The sequence below is a fragment of the Haemaphysalis longicornis genome, unplaced genomic scaffold, assembly GCF_048455015.1.
Source record: "Haemaphysalis longicornis isolate Haplotype H1 unplaced genomic scaffold, Haemaphysalis longicornis Haplotype H1 scaffold_29, whole genome shotgun sequence".
In the NCBI taxonomy this organism is placed as follows: Eukaryota; Metazoa; Arthropoda; class Arachnida; order Ixodida; family Ixodidae; genus Haemaphysalis; species Haemaphysalis longicornis.
Window position 1 is genome coordinate 948572 of NW_027526331.1, and position 12478 is coordinate 961049.

General features: G+C 47.6%; 1 protein-coding gene across 1 annotated transcript in view; it reads left to right on the plus strand.

Moving 5' to 3' along the window:
* Positions 1-12478, plus strand: part of LOC144173109 (tripeptidyl-peptidase 2-like) — a 69130-nt gene that overhangs the window by 49641 nt on the left and 7011 nt on the right. Inside the window, exons 19-25 of the mRNA XM_077701616.1 lie at positions 745-845; positions 2079-2175; positions 5023-5160; positions 6697-6944; positions 8000-8078; positions 9314-9462; positions 12066-12171. Coding sequence (XP_077557742.1) covers positions 745-845; positions 2079-2175; positions 5023-5160; positions 6697-6944; positions 8000-8078; positions 9314-9462; positions 12066-12171 — 918 coding nt within the window. The remainder of the gene's footprint in view (positions 1-744; positions 846-2078; positions 2176-5022; positions 5161-6696; positions 6945-7999; positions 8079-9313; positions 9463-12065; positions 12172-12478) is intronic.

The following is a 12478-nucleotide window of genomic DNA, read 5'->3' on the forward strand; positions in this document are numbered from 1 at the left end:
TTCATGCAGATCATTTTTGTGCAAGCCATTAGGCCTCACTGGCCATTATGATGCAAGAAGCTTGTAATACATTACGGAAACGAACACGCCCGACAGTAGCTGGACCAAGACAACCGTCTGGTGCGCTGGTGCACGTTAAAAAGGCGTTGTGTCTGAAGGTTCAAAGGGGGAGGGTGAAGGGTAGGAAACAGTGTCGATAGCGGCAGCATTTGATGTCGCAACGTTGCACTGATGCAGCAGTCGTAAACCATGTGTAACACAATATTTACTATTTTCGTGATGCAGTAGAACCCTGATAATACGGCTTTCCAGGGACCGCGCAAAGGTGTCGTAGGATCAGGGTACGGGTAAATGCCGCCCTAGTCTCCCGCGACAGGGGGGCTAAGAGCTTATTTAAATTACTGTGTTAAGCTCATTCTTGCGTAATTTGCAAACCCATAACCGAAATCCCAAGTTTCTAAAATAGAACCCTTATTTCATGCCCCCAAGAACAGTGGAATAGACAAAGCAGGTGTTGTTGCACAAACTTGCCACTCGTTTATTGGAAGTGTTGATCGGTACATATTGGCACGCGATGGTCAGTAATCAAACAGATTGAGCAAGATTATCGAATCATCTGGCATGCAGTAAGGGGGATGTTGGGTCCGGTTATATGGTAAACGAATGCTAATTCAAAACCTTCGACTGACGTGTGCCTATTGAGACGTAGCTGAAGATCTTCGCTGTGTTCGTTCTGTTTGGCAGCGTGCGACAGACGGGGTGTTCCGCTTTGACGTCACGTCGGAGCTGCGGCCCGAGGAAGTGGCGCCGGCAGCCAGCCTCAAGCAGCACGTCATCGTCCTGCGGTGGGTGCACCGACGACCTTCGTTGTTCTTTTTCTTTGAGGGAGCCTTGTACAATGTACATGGGGGGGTGGATTTGGTGGAATAGCAGCTGGACGCATTCTGAGTCTGTTCATGAGGCCTTTCGTGAAACCACTGAAGGAAGTTTGTCAAAACTTAATTTGCGGAGGAATTATTTATTTTGTCCCATATAATTTATAAGGCAGCGTCTATTCTTATGGTAGCTGTGAGAATTACCGTAGGAAATTTCTCACAGCAGTGAGAAACCGAACCGAACCTTACCCAACCCAACGTAAGGTTACCTAATGCAACACAGCCCAACTATGCTGAAAACAACTTATCTTGAACTCAACCCAATAAAGTAAAAGCCCTATGCTTTATCATGTGGTAATTGTATGAATAGCCCCACTGCAAAAGAATTTGCCTCCAAAGGCCGGATAAGGGAAAACTGAAGAAACTTTGCCCTATTTTGGATTTCAACCAAAATCTTACCGTCTAGAGGTGGTAGCTATATCGCAACGCCATTGAATTAGTCAGCAGAAGTGGTTTTCACAGAATATTTGATCCAACGATGCTTCAGGTGGCATGCTAAGCCAATGGAAGGCGACTGCCATGAGAATAAACACTGTTAACTTATAATATGACTGTTTAATGGAAGTATATAGTGACTTAGTTGACCTGTGATTGGCAACAGAAAAGAAAATGTCATGCAGTGTGCTTTCTTTCAATCTCGGCGTTCAAAATTTGAATTTTCACTCACTTTCTTATTAACGTGGACCCTTGTTTGTGCACAGGTGAGTTGTAGTTGGGCAGGTTGGACATGCAAGCGGTCCACTAAAGTTAGCTTTGCAGGCCTATGGCCGATGTCGGCAAACCACAGCAATGGATGGTGCGAGTGAAGCAGGACTTTCGGAACTCGCCTTTCTCGTTTGAAATTGCAGTCTCAACTTCAATCTGGTGAGGTAATTTGAGAATGTTTACAACTCGCTGTATAAAGCAGTGACAAGGCTCGAGTCTATCATGTGCAGCAAGAAGTATGCTGGCTGCTCACAGGTGCAATTCTTGGCACTGGTGGCTGTGTTTCCGATGGAGGGGGGAACCTTGAGTGCGTGCGAGATTTCTGCATGCTTTCAAATCTAAGCAGTCGAAATACTCTGCTGCAGCATGCCTCACAGCCCTGGCCTTGTTGCGTAAAAGCCCCGTTTGACCTTTGACCCCCGCTTGTGTGACCTGCAGGCCGAGCGAATCCAAGGTGCTGCCGCTGGGTGCACGTGACGTGTTTCCTGATGGCCGGGTCATCTACGAGATCCAACTCACTTACAACTTCTCCCTGGTGAGCAAGAAGGGATGGAACGGGCTCGAAGAAGAATGCTCGCTGCATAATGAATCCTGTAGACGACGTGCAGTCTGTGTGAGAAAGTGCGAAGGGAGAAAGTGCTCCCTGGAGAAGTGGTAGTGCTGCTTGCGCCTGCAGTGCTGTCAGGTGATGGAACTGCCAGGTGATGGAATGTGGTCACCTGGCAACCTGCGAATCTCAATTTAGCTCTCACTGTCTAATCACTTATACCCCTGTCACACAGCAAATGTAATGTCATTCAAACTGAATGACATTAGCTGTAAATGACATTCGGCTCAGCCGTGCGGGTCTACACAGCGGAACAAATGTCATTTGATTGTGATAGCGGTGACGATTAGTGAGCTCGCAAAACCGCAAAAATTACATTTCAAGCGCATCTAGAATGTTTTCACACGTAAAATTTAAAAAAACATAACAAAGGGTTATTTTTTAAATACAAAACAAGAAAACCACCGATTTAAGTGACATCAGTAGACATCACAAGCCGAGACAAGTCTGCAAAGAATCCGGATTAGGGTAGCGCATGCTCTGGGGACGAGGTTTTCTTTTTTTTGTTAGTACTTGTTTGTCATTCTTTATTTGAACAACAACACAAAGAAGAAAATATAAGTTTACTGACAGTTTTTAAAAACATTATTCTTTGGTTTATTAGTGAACTTTCCTGTGTAGGAACGCGCTACTGCTGTCGAGGCTACTCATTTGGCCACTAAATGAGGTCCGGGACCTCAGTTAGCCGCTAAATGTCATTCGCCTCAAATGTCATTTGGTATTCTCGTGTAGCGCCGAACTAATGACATTTGCTGTAAATGTCATTAGATCTGCTGCGTGACAGGGGTATTATACCCGTGCCACACATGCACAAAAAATGACATTAAGTTCTTGAGGCCCTGAATGACATTATTTGGGTGGTGTGTGCTACACGCCAAAGCTCGAAGGCATCAAATGTGTTAGATATGAGGGTGATAATGACCAAAACGAGAAATGGGCTCATATTTTAGAAGTCTTTAAAGCGGAGAAAAACTTTTTAGAAGGGTTATAAATGTTTTTATGAAAGAAAAACGACTGTTTTCTAAGCAAATGGTGTAAGCCGTTTCTAAAAACGGCTTCAGCAGCTGCTGTCGCCTGCCAGTGGTAGCCAAATCCAAAATATTCAAAACAAGAAGTAACAAGATGGTTTACCTTTTGCCGCTGTTTTAGTGAACTTCGTCTTCTTCAGAACTTCGCCACCAAGCGGACACAAAAAATCGTCTTATGTCGAAGTTCAGCTTCAGCATCAATACTCTGGTGCTGAGAGTTTCATTGGTTCCATTTCGTGCCCATCACGTAGCCAGATTTAAGGCGTTCATGAAGGTGAATGAGTCGTGCGGAACTCCCTAAACCAAAAATGACATTAGAGCAAATTTCAAATGATTTTTGTATGTAGCAGCAAATTAATGGCATTAAAACCTAAGGCATTAAGCACTTAGTGTCATTTTTCGTGTACGCGTGGCAACGGTATTGCTCTCCTGTTAGAAAAGCACGCGTCAAGTTTTGTGGCCATTAAATTCCTATTACACTGCCCGAAAACTCGTGCTACATTCTAGGGGTGCCCTTTGGGATTGCGACAAGTCTTGCACCACACGAGTGCTGGCATGCCTTCGCTCTGTGGAGTTCTTTCTTAAAGGGCATCCTTATTTGGTGGGTGTGCACCTGGTTTTGGAATGAAATTTAGGAAGCATGCCTGCTAACAACGATGTGAGCCACGTGCATTTGAACCACACTGGTTTTACGCCTGCACTGTGGTAGACCCACACAGGGTCCCTACCCTGCATCCCTTTCTTGTGTCTCGTACAGGGTTGTGGGAAAAGAACATGTGGCCCCTGCTGTTTTGTAGGCTTTGGTTTTCAAAGCTTGTCAACCCTTGCACTTTGGGAAGAAGGACGTGCATTGAAGCTGTGGTTGCGCTGTACCTCAATCGGCTACCGTACATACTCGCGTAATGACCCCCACCCCCACTTTTATCGAAAATTTACGATCTTGTCACCTTGCATAACAAATGCAGCCGGGATATGTTTTCATCTTGGCGAGGTTGGTGATGCCGTAGACGATCGCAGTAACTTGATATTACGACACAGTACATGCAGAAACGCTAAAAATGCATTCTATCAAAAAGAAGTCTTCACAGTAGCTGCACACAATTTTAAAACTGCGTAGCTGCACACAGTAGCTGCACACAGTAGCAGCACACAGTCCAAGGATTGCACGAAACAAAACATGTTCGTTTGCAATTTGCGGTTGAGCATACTTAGTTCATTATACTGAATGACACTTGGAAGGCCTCTAGTTTTATTCTGGTGTACAAACATGGCTCTGTCAGTTTCCCTCCTGCAGAAGGCGGAGTATTGACAGCAGACGGAAATTCCACAATATTTTCAACTTAGCAGCCAGTTGTCATACAATTCGTTTGGGGATAGTTCTGTTAAAACAGGAGTTATAGCCATTTTCTGTAACTATACCGCCTCCATCGACAACCATGTATTAACAACAGACTGTAAACCATCTATTAACAGCAAACTGTAATTATAGTCGTCTTAGCGGCCAATTTGAGTCTGATTTCTTTCATGTTGCCTGCGTTAGATTGGGAGCCACAGAGAATTCGCAAGAAACTGGAGATGCAAATTTCGTTCCATGACCACACTATGCATAAGGGAACAGACATTGACCACCGCTGGAGGCTAGCCATATACTACACTACAAAAATGAGGGCAGAAAAAACTGGGCAACCATTATATGACAATGTGGGACCACATGTGGGTGACCTTCCTTTCCTGCGTGGCGGCCCAGAGCAAGTCGACCGAGGTGACGCCCAGCTGCGGCCTGCTCTCCGAGCTGCTGTACGAGTCCGAGTACGAGTCCCAGCTGTGGATGATCTTCGACGCCAACAAGCAGCTGATGGCCTCCGGGGACGCCTTCCCCAACAGGGTGAGGAGGAGCCACCTTCTGTTTATGCCTCCTGTACACCAACTGTCCAGACAACATGAAAGACGTTTTGGTTTCTCCTTCAATCTCTTTGAATTGTCATTTTAGACTGCTCCGAACTGCTTCAGAGGAGCTCCATATTTCATTTCAGCATAGAATTTCTATTGCAGGAGGGGCAGTCCTGCACTACCAGCAAACTACTCGGAACTGTTCTGTGTAGACAAATAAAAAAGAGGCCACTTGTATTGCTGATGATGTGGTATTGCAAAGGATGCCTGCATGAGTAATAGCGTCAGTGCAGAGCTTTTTGTGGCCATATTGCAAGTTACAACTTCCCATGTGTTACACTGGCAGTATAAAATGTCACCAAGAGAGCGAGAACCGAGTGGTAGAAATGGCGAGTGTTGCTTCAGCTTCTGTCCTGTTTTTTTCTTGATGTGCCATCATTTAGGGCTAGTCAGTGTCCCACCTTAATGTTGAGCAAACGGCACACCAATCTTTGTCCTTGTAAGCACAACAATTTGTGGACTCGTGGGGCTGTGGAAATCCTCCTGTAAGAACCAACTTTTAATGAAATGTTCTTAGGCACTACTGCAGCATTTGTGATGACTTGAGACCCTGGCCCTCATAGCAACAGGAAAGTCGTCAAGGTCAGCTGGAGAATGAAACAGTGTCGAGAGGGTTGAAGCAACGTTTGAGAAAATTGTGGTAGGTGATGGCAAGGGTGATATTGAGGAAAGAGAAGGTACTTGCCAATGTCAGTCACACCACCAAGGATGGTCATACCTGACACTAAGTTCTTTGTGGTTGAGGCAACGCGCGAGTTCACAGGGAAACAGACCGCTAAGTGCAAGGGTGAGTATGCGAGGCACAATGCCAACCACGATCAGCACTTTGATGATAGGTGGGAGTTTGAGGATCTCGGTGAGTGTGGATCTAGTCACTGCAAAATGTTAATCGCGCAATATAGTGAAGGAGACACGAACGTTCTTGTAACAACGTGCGAAGCAACATGGAGGTAGTGCAGAACCTAAGAATGTGCCCAGTGGACGTCTCGACATGGCAGGAGCGGTGTCAGAAACGTGATGTCGGGGCCTTTCCTAGCCTGTTCTTTTCTCCCTGCTGTCATCGCATGAGTTCCTCTCGTGACCGCCCGCTTCCTTTATTTGTTACACAACTTACGCCTAGCGGTCACAAATTTTGACTAAAAGTGCAGCTGAACATATTAAATGATCGCAGGTGGGAATTCGTTACACCAATGTCAATCACCGTGCCACTATCGTGAAATGGAGGTCTGGGGTACTTCTGCTTTTATGGAGGTGGCATTGGGGAATGAAAAAAAAAATCGTTGAATCCAGAAATTTGTTAAAAAGAGGCTCATTACATTCCAGTTAAACTGTATTTATGTATATCACAGTGAAAACAGGTACCTTGCTGTGCGGAAGGGGAATGCAGTGGAAAAATGTGTTCCAGGCCGTGCCCGTGTGGTGCAGTTTGCTTTACGCGTGTTGAGGGTCGCCGTTGTCCCCCGTGCTGCAGTACTCAACGAAGCTGGAGAAGGGCGAGTACGTGCTGCGCCTGCACGTGCGCCACGAGCAGAGCGCCCTGGTGGAGCGCCTCTCGGACCTGCCCCTGGAGCTGTCCCAGCGGCTGGCCTCGGCCCTGACGCTGGACGCGTACCGCTCGCATGGCCAGGCCATGCTGGGCTCGGGCAAGAAGTTCGCCCCCCTCGTGGCCCGCCCGGGGGCACAGGTGCCCGTCTTCCTCGCACCCCTGCCCTGCGACAAGTGCGTCTCTCTCTCTCTCTCTCTCTCTCTCTCTCTCTCTCTCTCTCTCTCTCTCTCTCTCTCTCTCTCTCTCTCTCTCTCTCTCTCTCTCTCTCTCTCTCTCTCTCTCTCTCTCTCTCTCTCTCTCTCTCTCTCTCATTTTGTCTCCCTCTCATTTTGTCTCCCTCTTTCCGTATCTTTCTCTGTTCACTCATTTTTCGTCTCACTTTATCTCCCCCTCTCTCTCCCGCTCTCCTTTCCTTTCGCTCTCTCTCCATCATTCCGTCTCCCTCTATCCGTATCTCTCTCTGCTCTCGCTCTCTCTCCCTCCCTCTCTGCATCACTCTCTCTCCCATTCGTTCCTTCTTGTTTAAAATGGTGAATACTGTGTGCAGGGATTCTGGGTGGAAAGGTTTGGCCTGCCCAGGCATCGAAGCATGCTCCCTATGCAGTCGTGTTGTGCCTTTTTAAAAAAAAGGAGGAGGTACCAGTGGTTACCAAAACCATGTTCATCTATCCTGGGTGTGAACAGTGCATTGCCGGAAGGAAAATGCAGCCAGGAAGCCACACTTCTCTGCAGCAAGGCATATGTACAGAGCTGATTACATGCAGATGGCTGCTGGGTTGTCGCCCCTTCGCTTGTGCCAGTTGCGGCACCATTTACCTCAACTTTTTTAAGGTAGTGTGGGCGCACTCGCAATAAAAATTGGATTGTACCGCTTTGGGAGTGGGCAGCTTTATTTTTGCTTTTGACGTGCGATCCGGCTAAGATAGAACACGGCCCACGTGGCGGCAAAGCTCCATTTCAAGGTAAACCGTGCGCATTACCCGCACCCTACCTTCACTGTTGAAGATTCGCCAACTGTTAGAGCAGGCTATATGAGTGAAAGTTAGGTACGCTTTCCTTACGACATAAAGGCAGTGATGCCGGAGCACTGGTGAAGTTGGCCTCCTGACCACAGGCATTTATTATCAAGCACTTGTGGCAGTTGTTGTGGCATCTTTTTCTGTGCTTTTGCAATCCCCCTCCCACTCCCTGTCCTTGCTCGGTTGTCCACAAGGCCTTGTCCCTGCAGGCTCCCCAAGGGCTGCAGTGCGGGACACTTCCTGACAGGCACGGTCACGGTCACCAAGGACGAGCAGGGCAAGAAAGTGGTGAGTGCTGCCCTCCTCCCCCCTTTTTGGCCTCCGCTCAAGGTTGGAGAGAGCCTTGGTTGCGGGCTTGACTGTTGGCGGGGAAGTCTTCTGCCAGCAAAACCTTACAGGGACACTTTAAATAGTTTTAGACATTGCTAAATTACTGTACCAGAATAAAGTGTACTGTGTGCAGGCCATGTTGTTAGCTTTCCTGGCTAATTTACGCACATTTTTGATGAAAAAAGGCAATTCAACAGGGCCACTTTCTTTGCACAGCCCTTCGCACCAGTTCTTTGAAGTCAGCTACAAATTGCACAGGAAAGTTGCATGTGAATGGACAGTTGGGGCTGCACCTGCCAATTCGAGTCGTAATTATTCAAAAGAACAAACAAATGTTCTACAAGAGGTCGTCGTGGTGTGGCAATCCTGCAAAATTTTTTCTCTTATCTGCGGAGAAAGTACTCACTTTACCTTACAGAACAACTCACAAAAGTGCCTCGCCATTTTTCTTTTCTTTTGAAAATAACACGACTGTACCCACTGGAAAGATAGGTTCTCACTGTTCTCGCTTTACTCTTACATAGCTGCACTGTGAAATACAATTCTGGAGGCACCTCCTAATGTTAGAAAGGTAAACCGCAGGCACACTTTACATTTATTGGGAACATAGAGTGTGACTGATGGCTTTGTGTGCTGTTTAGTTAAATTCATGCGAAATGCCTCTTGCTGGGCTGCACTCTGGGTGTACGCCAAAATGACACATGCAGCAGTATTTAGGCTAGCACATGAGAAAAGCAGGGCAATAAGTTGTTGCCTGAGCGGCATTCCCTTGCTGGGACACCTGCACTACAACTCCACAGCTTTCACTTGCTCTATTTCTGCAACTGCTCTTGTGCAAGGGCTCTACAGCATCTAAGTACTGTACTCTTGCAACCACCAGCCTTGTTATAGTTGCGTTTGACTCACCTGCAACATGTAAGCCGATTCCACACAGTGCAGTGCTCCACGATTCGAATACGTAATCAGTAGTGCAGATAAGCCCAGGATTCACTTAACTGCACTCCCATCCGATAAGGGGTGGGAGCAGACAAAAAAAAAAAGATGTAAGCAGGTATTGCTCCAGTTCTTCACGATGGCAGAATTGGTGCGAGCCGGTTCTGCAGGTGTGGGCTGAACTGAACGCACCTGAAGTGACGCTGCCTCTCTCTGCAACACCTGCAAAGCAGTGACTCCCTTCTTTCCCTGCCTACCAGGCCGTGTACCCTCTGACGTACCACGTGGGCGAGCTTCCCAAGAAGAGCTCGTCCTGCACCTCGTGCACCAAGAATTCGGCCGAGGAGAAGAACCTGGACCAGGAGTACCAGGACGCCCTCAGGGACCTCAAGGTCTTCTGGATACCCAAGTGGGTGCTCCCTTTCGTCCACCACATTTGTGGCCTTGTTGTTGCCCAGGGTTTCGTACCGATGTATACCAGAGGGAAATCTGGCACCAGTGTGTAGGTTAGCCAGGCTTCAGTCAGCGTCTTGTATACAGTGAAACCTCGATATATCGAACAGCGCGGTGCCCGCGAAATAGTTCGATATAACCAGAATTCGATATATAAAATCACGTAAAAAAACGCATCATAAACTGGTACAAATCAATAAATGAATGAACTGTGCAGTAAATACTCACTTGGTGCTTCAAAGTATTTATTCTTTTGGCTTTAAAGTACTGCAGCAGGGTAGCCTGGTGTGTTGTACACGACTTCCTCAACATAGTCCAAACGTTCCACAAGCGACAGGCCGGTGCCTTCTATAGTGCTGCAGTAGCGGTGCGGTAGGGCCAAAACCGCTGAAGCCTCGGTCGAAGCCGGGAGCGGGGCACTATCAGCGCTTGCGGGTACAACCTCGGCAGCATCTTCGTTTGTGCGCTCAGTAGTAACCTCCGCTAGGATCTCCACATCCGTCAACTCCGCCGTCGTTCCGGTGCTGTCGTCACCACCAACAAAGTCATCACTGCATATGCTTCGTGGCTCAGCACCAACAAAGCGCTCCATCTGGCCCCAGGTTTCTTCAAGCTCGCATTCTTCTTTTGCACCGTCCAATTCTGCTTCGGTGCAACTGATGCGCAGCAGTCGGGAACGCCCATCGCGCCCCCGCTATCCTCGAGGGTACTGCGGGATAGCTCGCCGCCTGTCAACACAGCGCGAGCGGTCTGGGCAGTCTGGGGTGGAGGAGTTCGATATACCCATTTCATGTCCGTCCCAGTTCGAAATAAAAAATTAAAAATGCATGTGATTTTCCGCGTGATACCGAAAGTGTTCGATATGGCAATAATGCGATTTACCCGTGTTCGATATATCGAGGTTTGACTGTATCACCTATCGAGCTTGATACTGATATTTACTGATATGTCTAGGGGAGCCACGCTTCAGCGAGCATTCCGTTGTGTACTGGGCGGGCATGTTCCACTTGTCCTTGGCATGGCTCACGAACAGGCCAGAAAGTTGCCTCTGGCTGCAAAAGGCAACAATACTATTACTGTGAAAGATTAATCAAATTTGTTTTGCTATTGTTAAGTTGAAGCTCCAAAAAAGATTTATTTGGCAGGGATTATTTAGAAGCTTCATGCAGGATGAACAAGAAAAAGATCATTAGATGTTGCCCTTTTTTTTTTTTTTTGATTTTGGCTTTGAGACAAAACAGAAGCCTTGTGGCCAGCCAAGCCAAGTAGGCGAGGAACGTCGCTAGCTGCGATGGAGGCACCCACAACGACCCGCAACTGCAGCGCCAGATTTCCCTCTAGTGTGTATCAGTACGAAATTCTATGATATCAGGTAGGAACGTTCCCATCGTCCTTGGCATGGCTCATAAATAGGCTCAACAATTGGCTGTGGCTGGGAAAAGAGAATGATATTATTGTATAAGATTACTTATAGTTGTTTTATCAGTAGACTAGTTTAGCTCGAAGAGATTTATTTGTCAGGGATAATTTGTTTCATGCAAGATGTACAAGAAAACAGATGTTACCCTTTTTTGTTTATTTTGGATTCAAGAGGCCAAGTGGCTAACCAAGTCAGGTTGGGAGAGGAACGGTGCTAGCTGCTATGGCTGCGGCCTGCGATGGTATGCAATTGCAGCGAAAGACTTCTGTCTAGTAAGTAATAATGTGAAAATGTATGGCTTATTGGAAATCAAGTCGGGGACAGTGTGTATTCAAGGGTTTGTGGCAGTAGAACTGTAATGATTGCCATAAGCATTTGCTCTACTGTACTTCACACTTGGATGGGAAGGTGCGAGATTCAGCCGGTTACACAAAAAATTACAGCCGTTCCACTCAGTGTGAAAGCTGTCGGAAGTGCAAAGCAGTGATTCGCAATAATGGGCTGCAGGACCGTTGTCTGCTCACTGCTACCACCCAATGCAATTCAAATTTCCCACCTTGCATGTATTGCTCGTGCGCCCACTGCCTGAAACTGCGCCCGCGGGAGTTCTGTTCTTTTTGTGCTTGCCTTTCCACCCATAAGTGCCGGCTTTTTTTTTCTCACTTACTATCGCAAACACCAACCCAATGAGCGTTCCTAACTAAATGAATGCGGGTGCTGCTGGTTAATTGCGTATATTGTGCCTCAAATGTACATGCAGTTTTCTTTGTGCTAAACCGTGGGGAGATGTGTGACAAGCGCAAGCGGTTCACGAGTTTTGAATGCTCACGACTATTTAAACCATTGGCTTTCGAAGCCTCTAGGTTACGCCACGACGACGGAATGCCACGTGAGTCTACCTGGGTCCAGCGAGCGAGCTACGATGACAAGGCGAGCCTCTTAAGTGCTCTGCACTTAAAATGGTGCCTCTCGGCCACCGTTTCGTTGTTTCAACTTTGCCCGTCCATGCCTGTACACTAGCTTGCTGTTCCTGCTGGCAGAAAAACCTGCATCGGTGTCAACTTCTCTGTCCCGTCTCGCTATGCGGACTGCGTCGTCTCACTGACTTACTAATAGGAAGGGCCTCCCTGTCCGTGCAGGCTGCAGGGCAAGTCGTCGAGTGACCTGTACGAGGAGCTGAAGCAGCAGCACGCCAAGCACGTGCCCCTGCTGCTCGCACGCATCCAGGCCCTAGACACCGACAAGGTCAGTGGCCGGAACAGTTTCAGTTGGTGGCGAAACATGCATTTTTGGTTGGCCTTGCCATTTGGTGGCAAAGCATTTGTTGTTAGATTGGTCGGTTGTGCAGCGTGTGGCTCCAGACCCGCTGCAATGGCTCGGTAGCTATTGCTTGTATTCACTGGCGAGGCACGCATGCAGGCAACAATGCAAGTGCGCCATCACTGGTTACGTCGGACTCCGCGGGATGGCGGTACTTGTCCGGGCTAAGCACATGATTTGTATTGGACGTTCCAAACTCTACGCCCCAAACGCAAAGTAATGCCTCAACTCC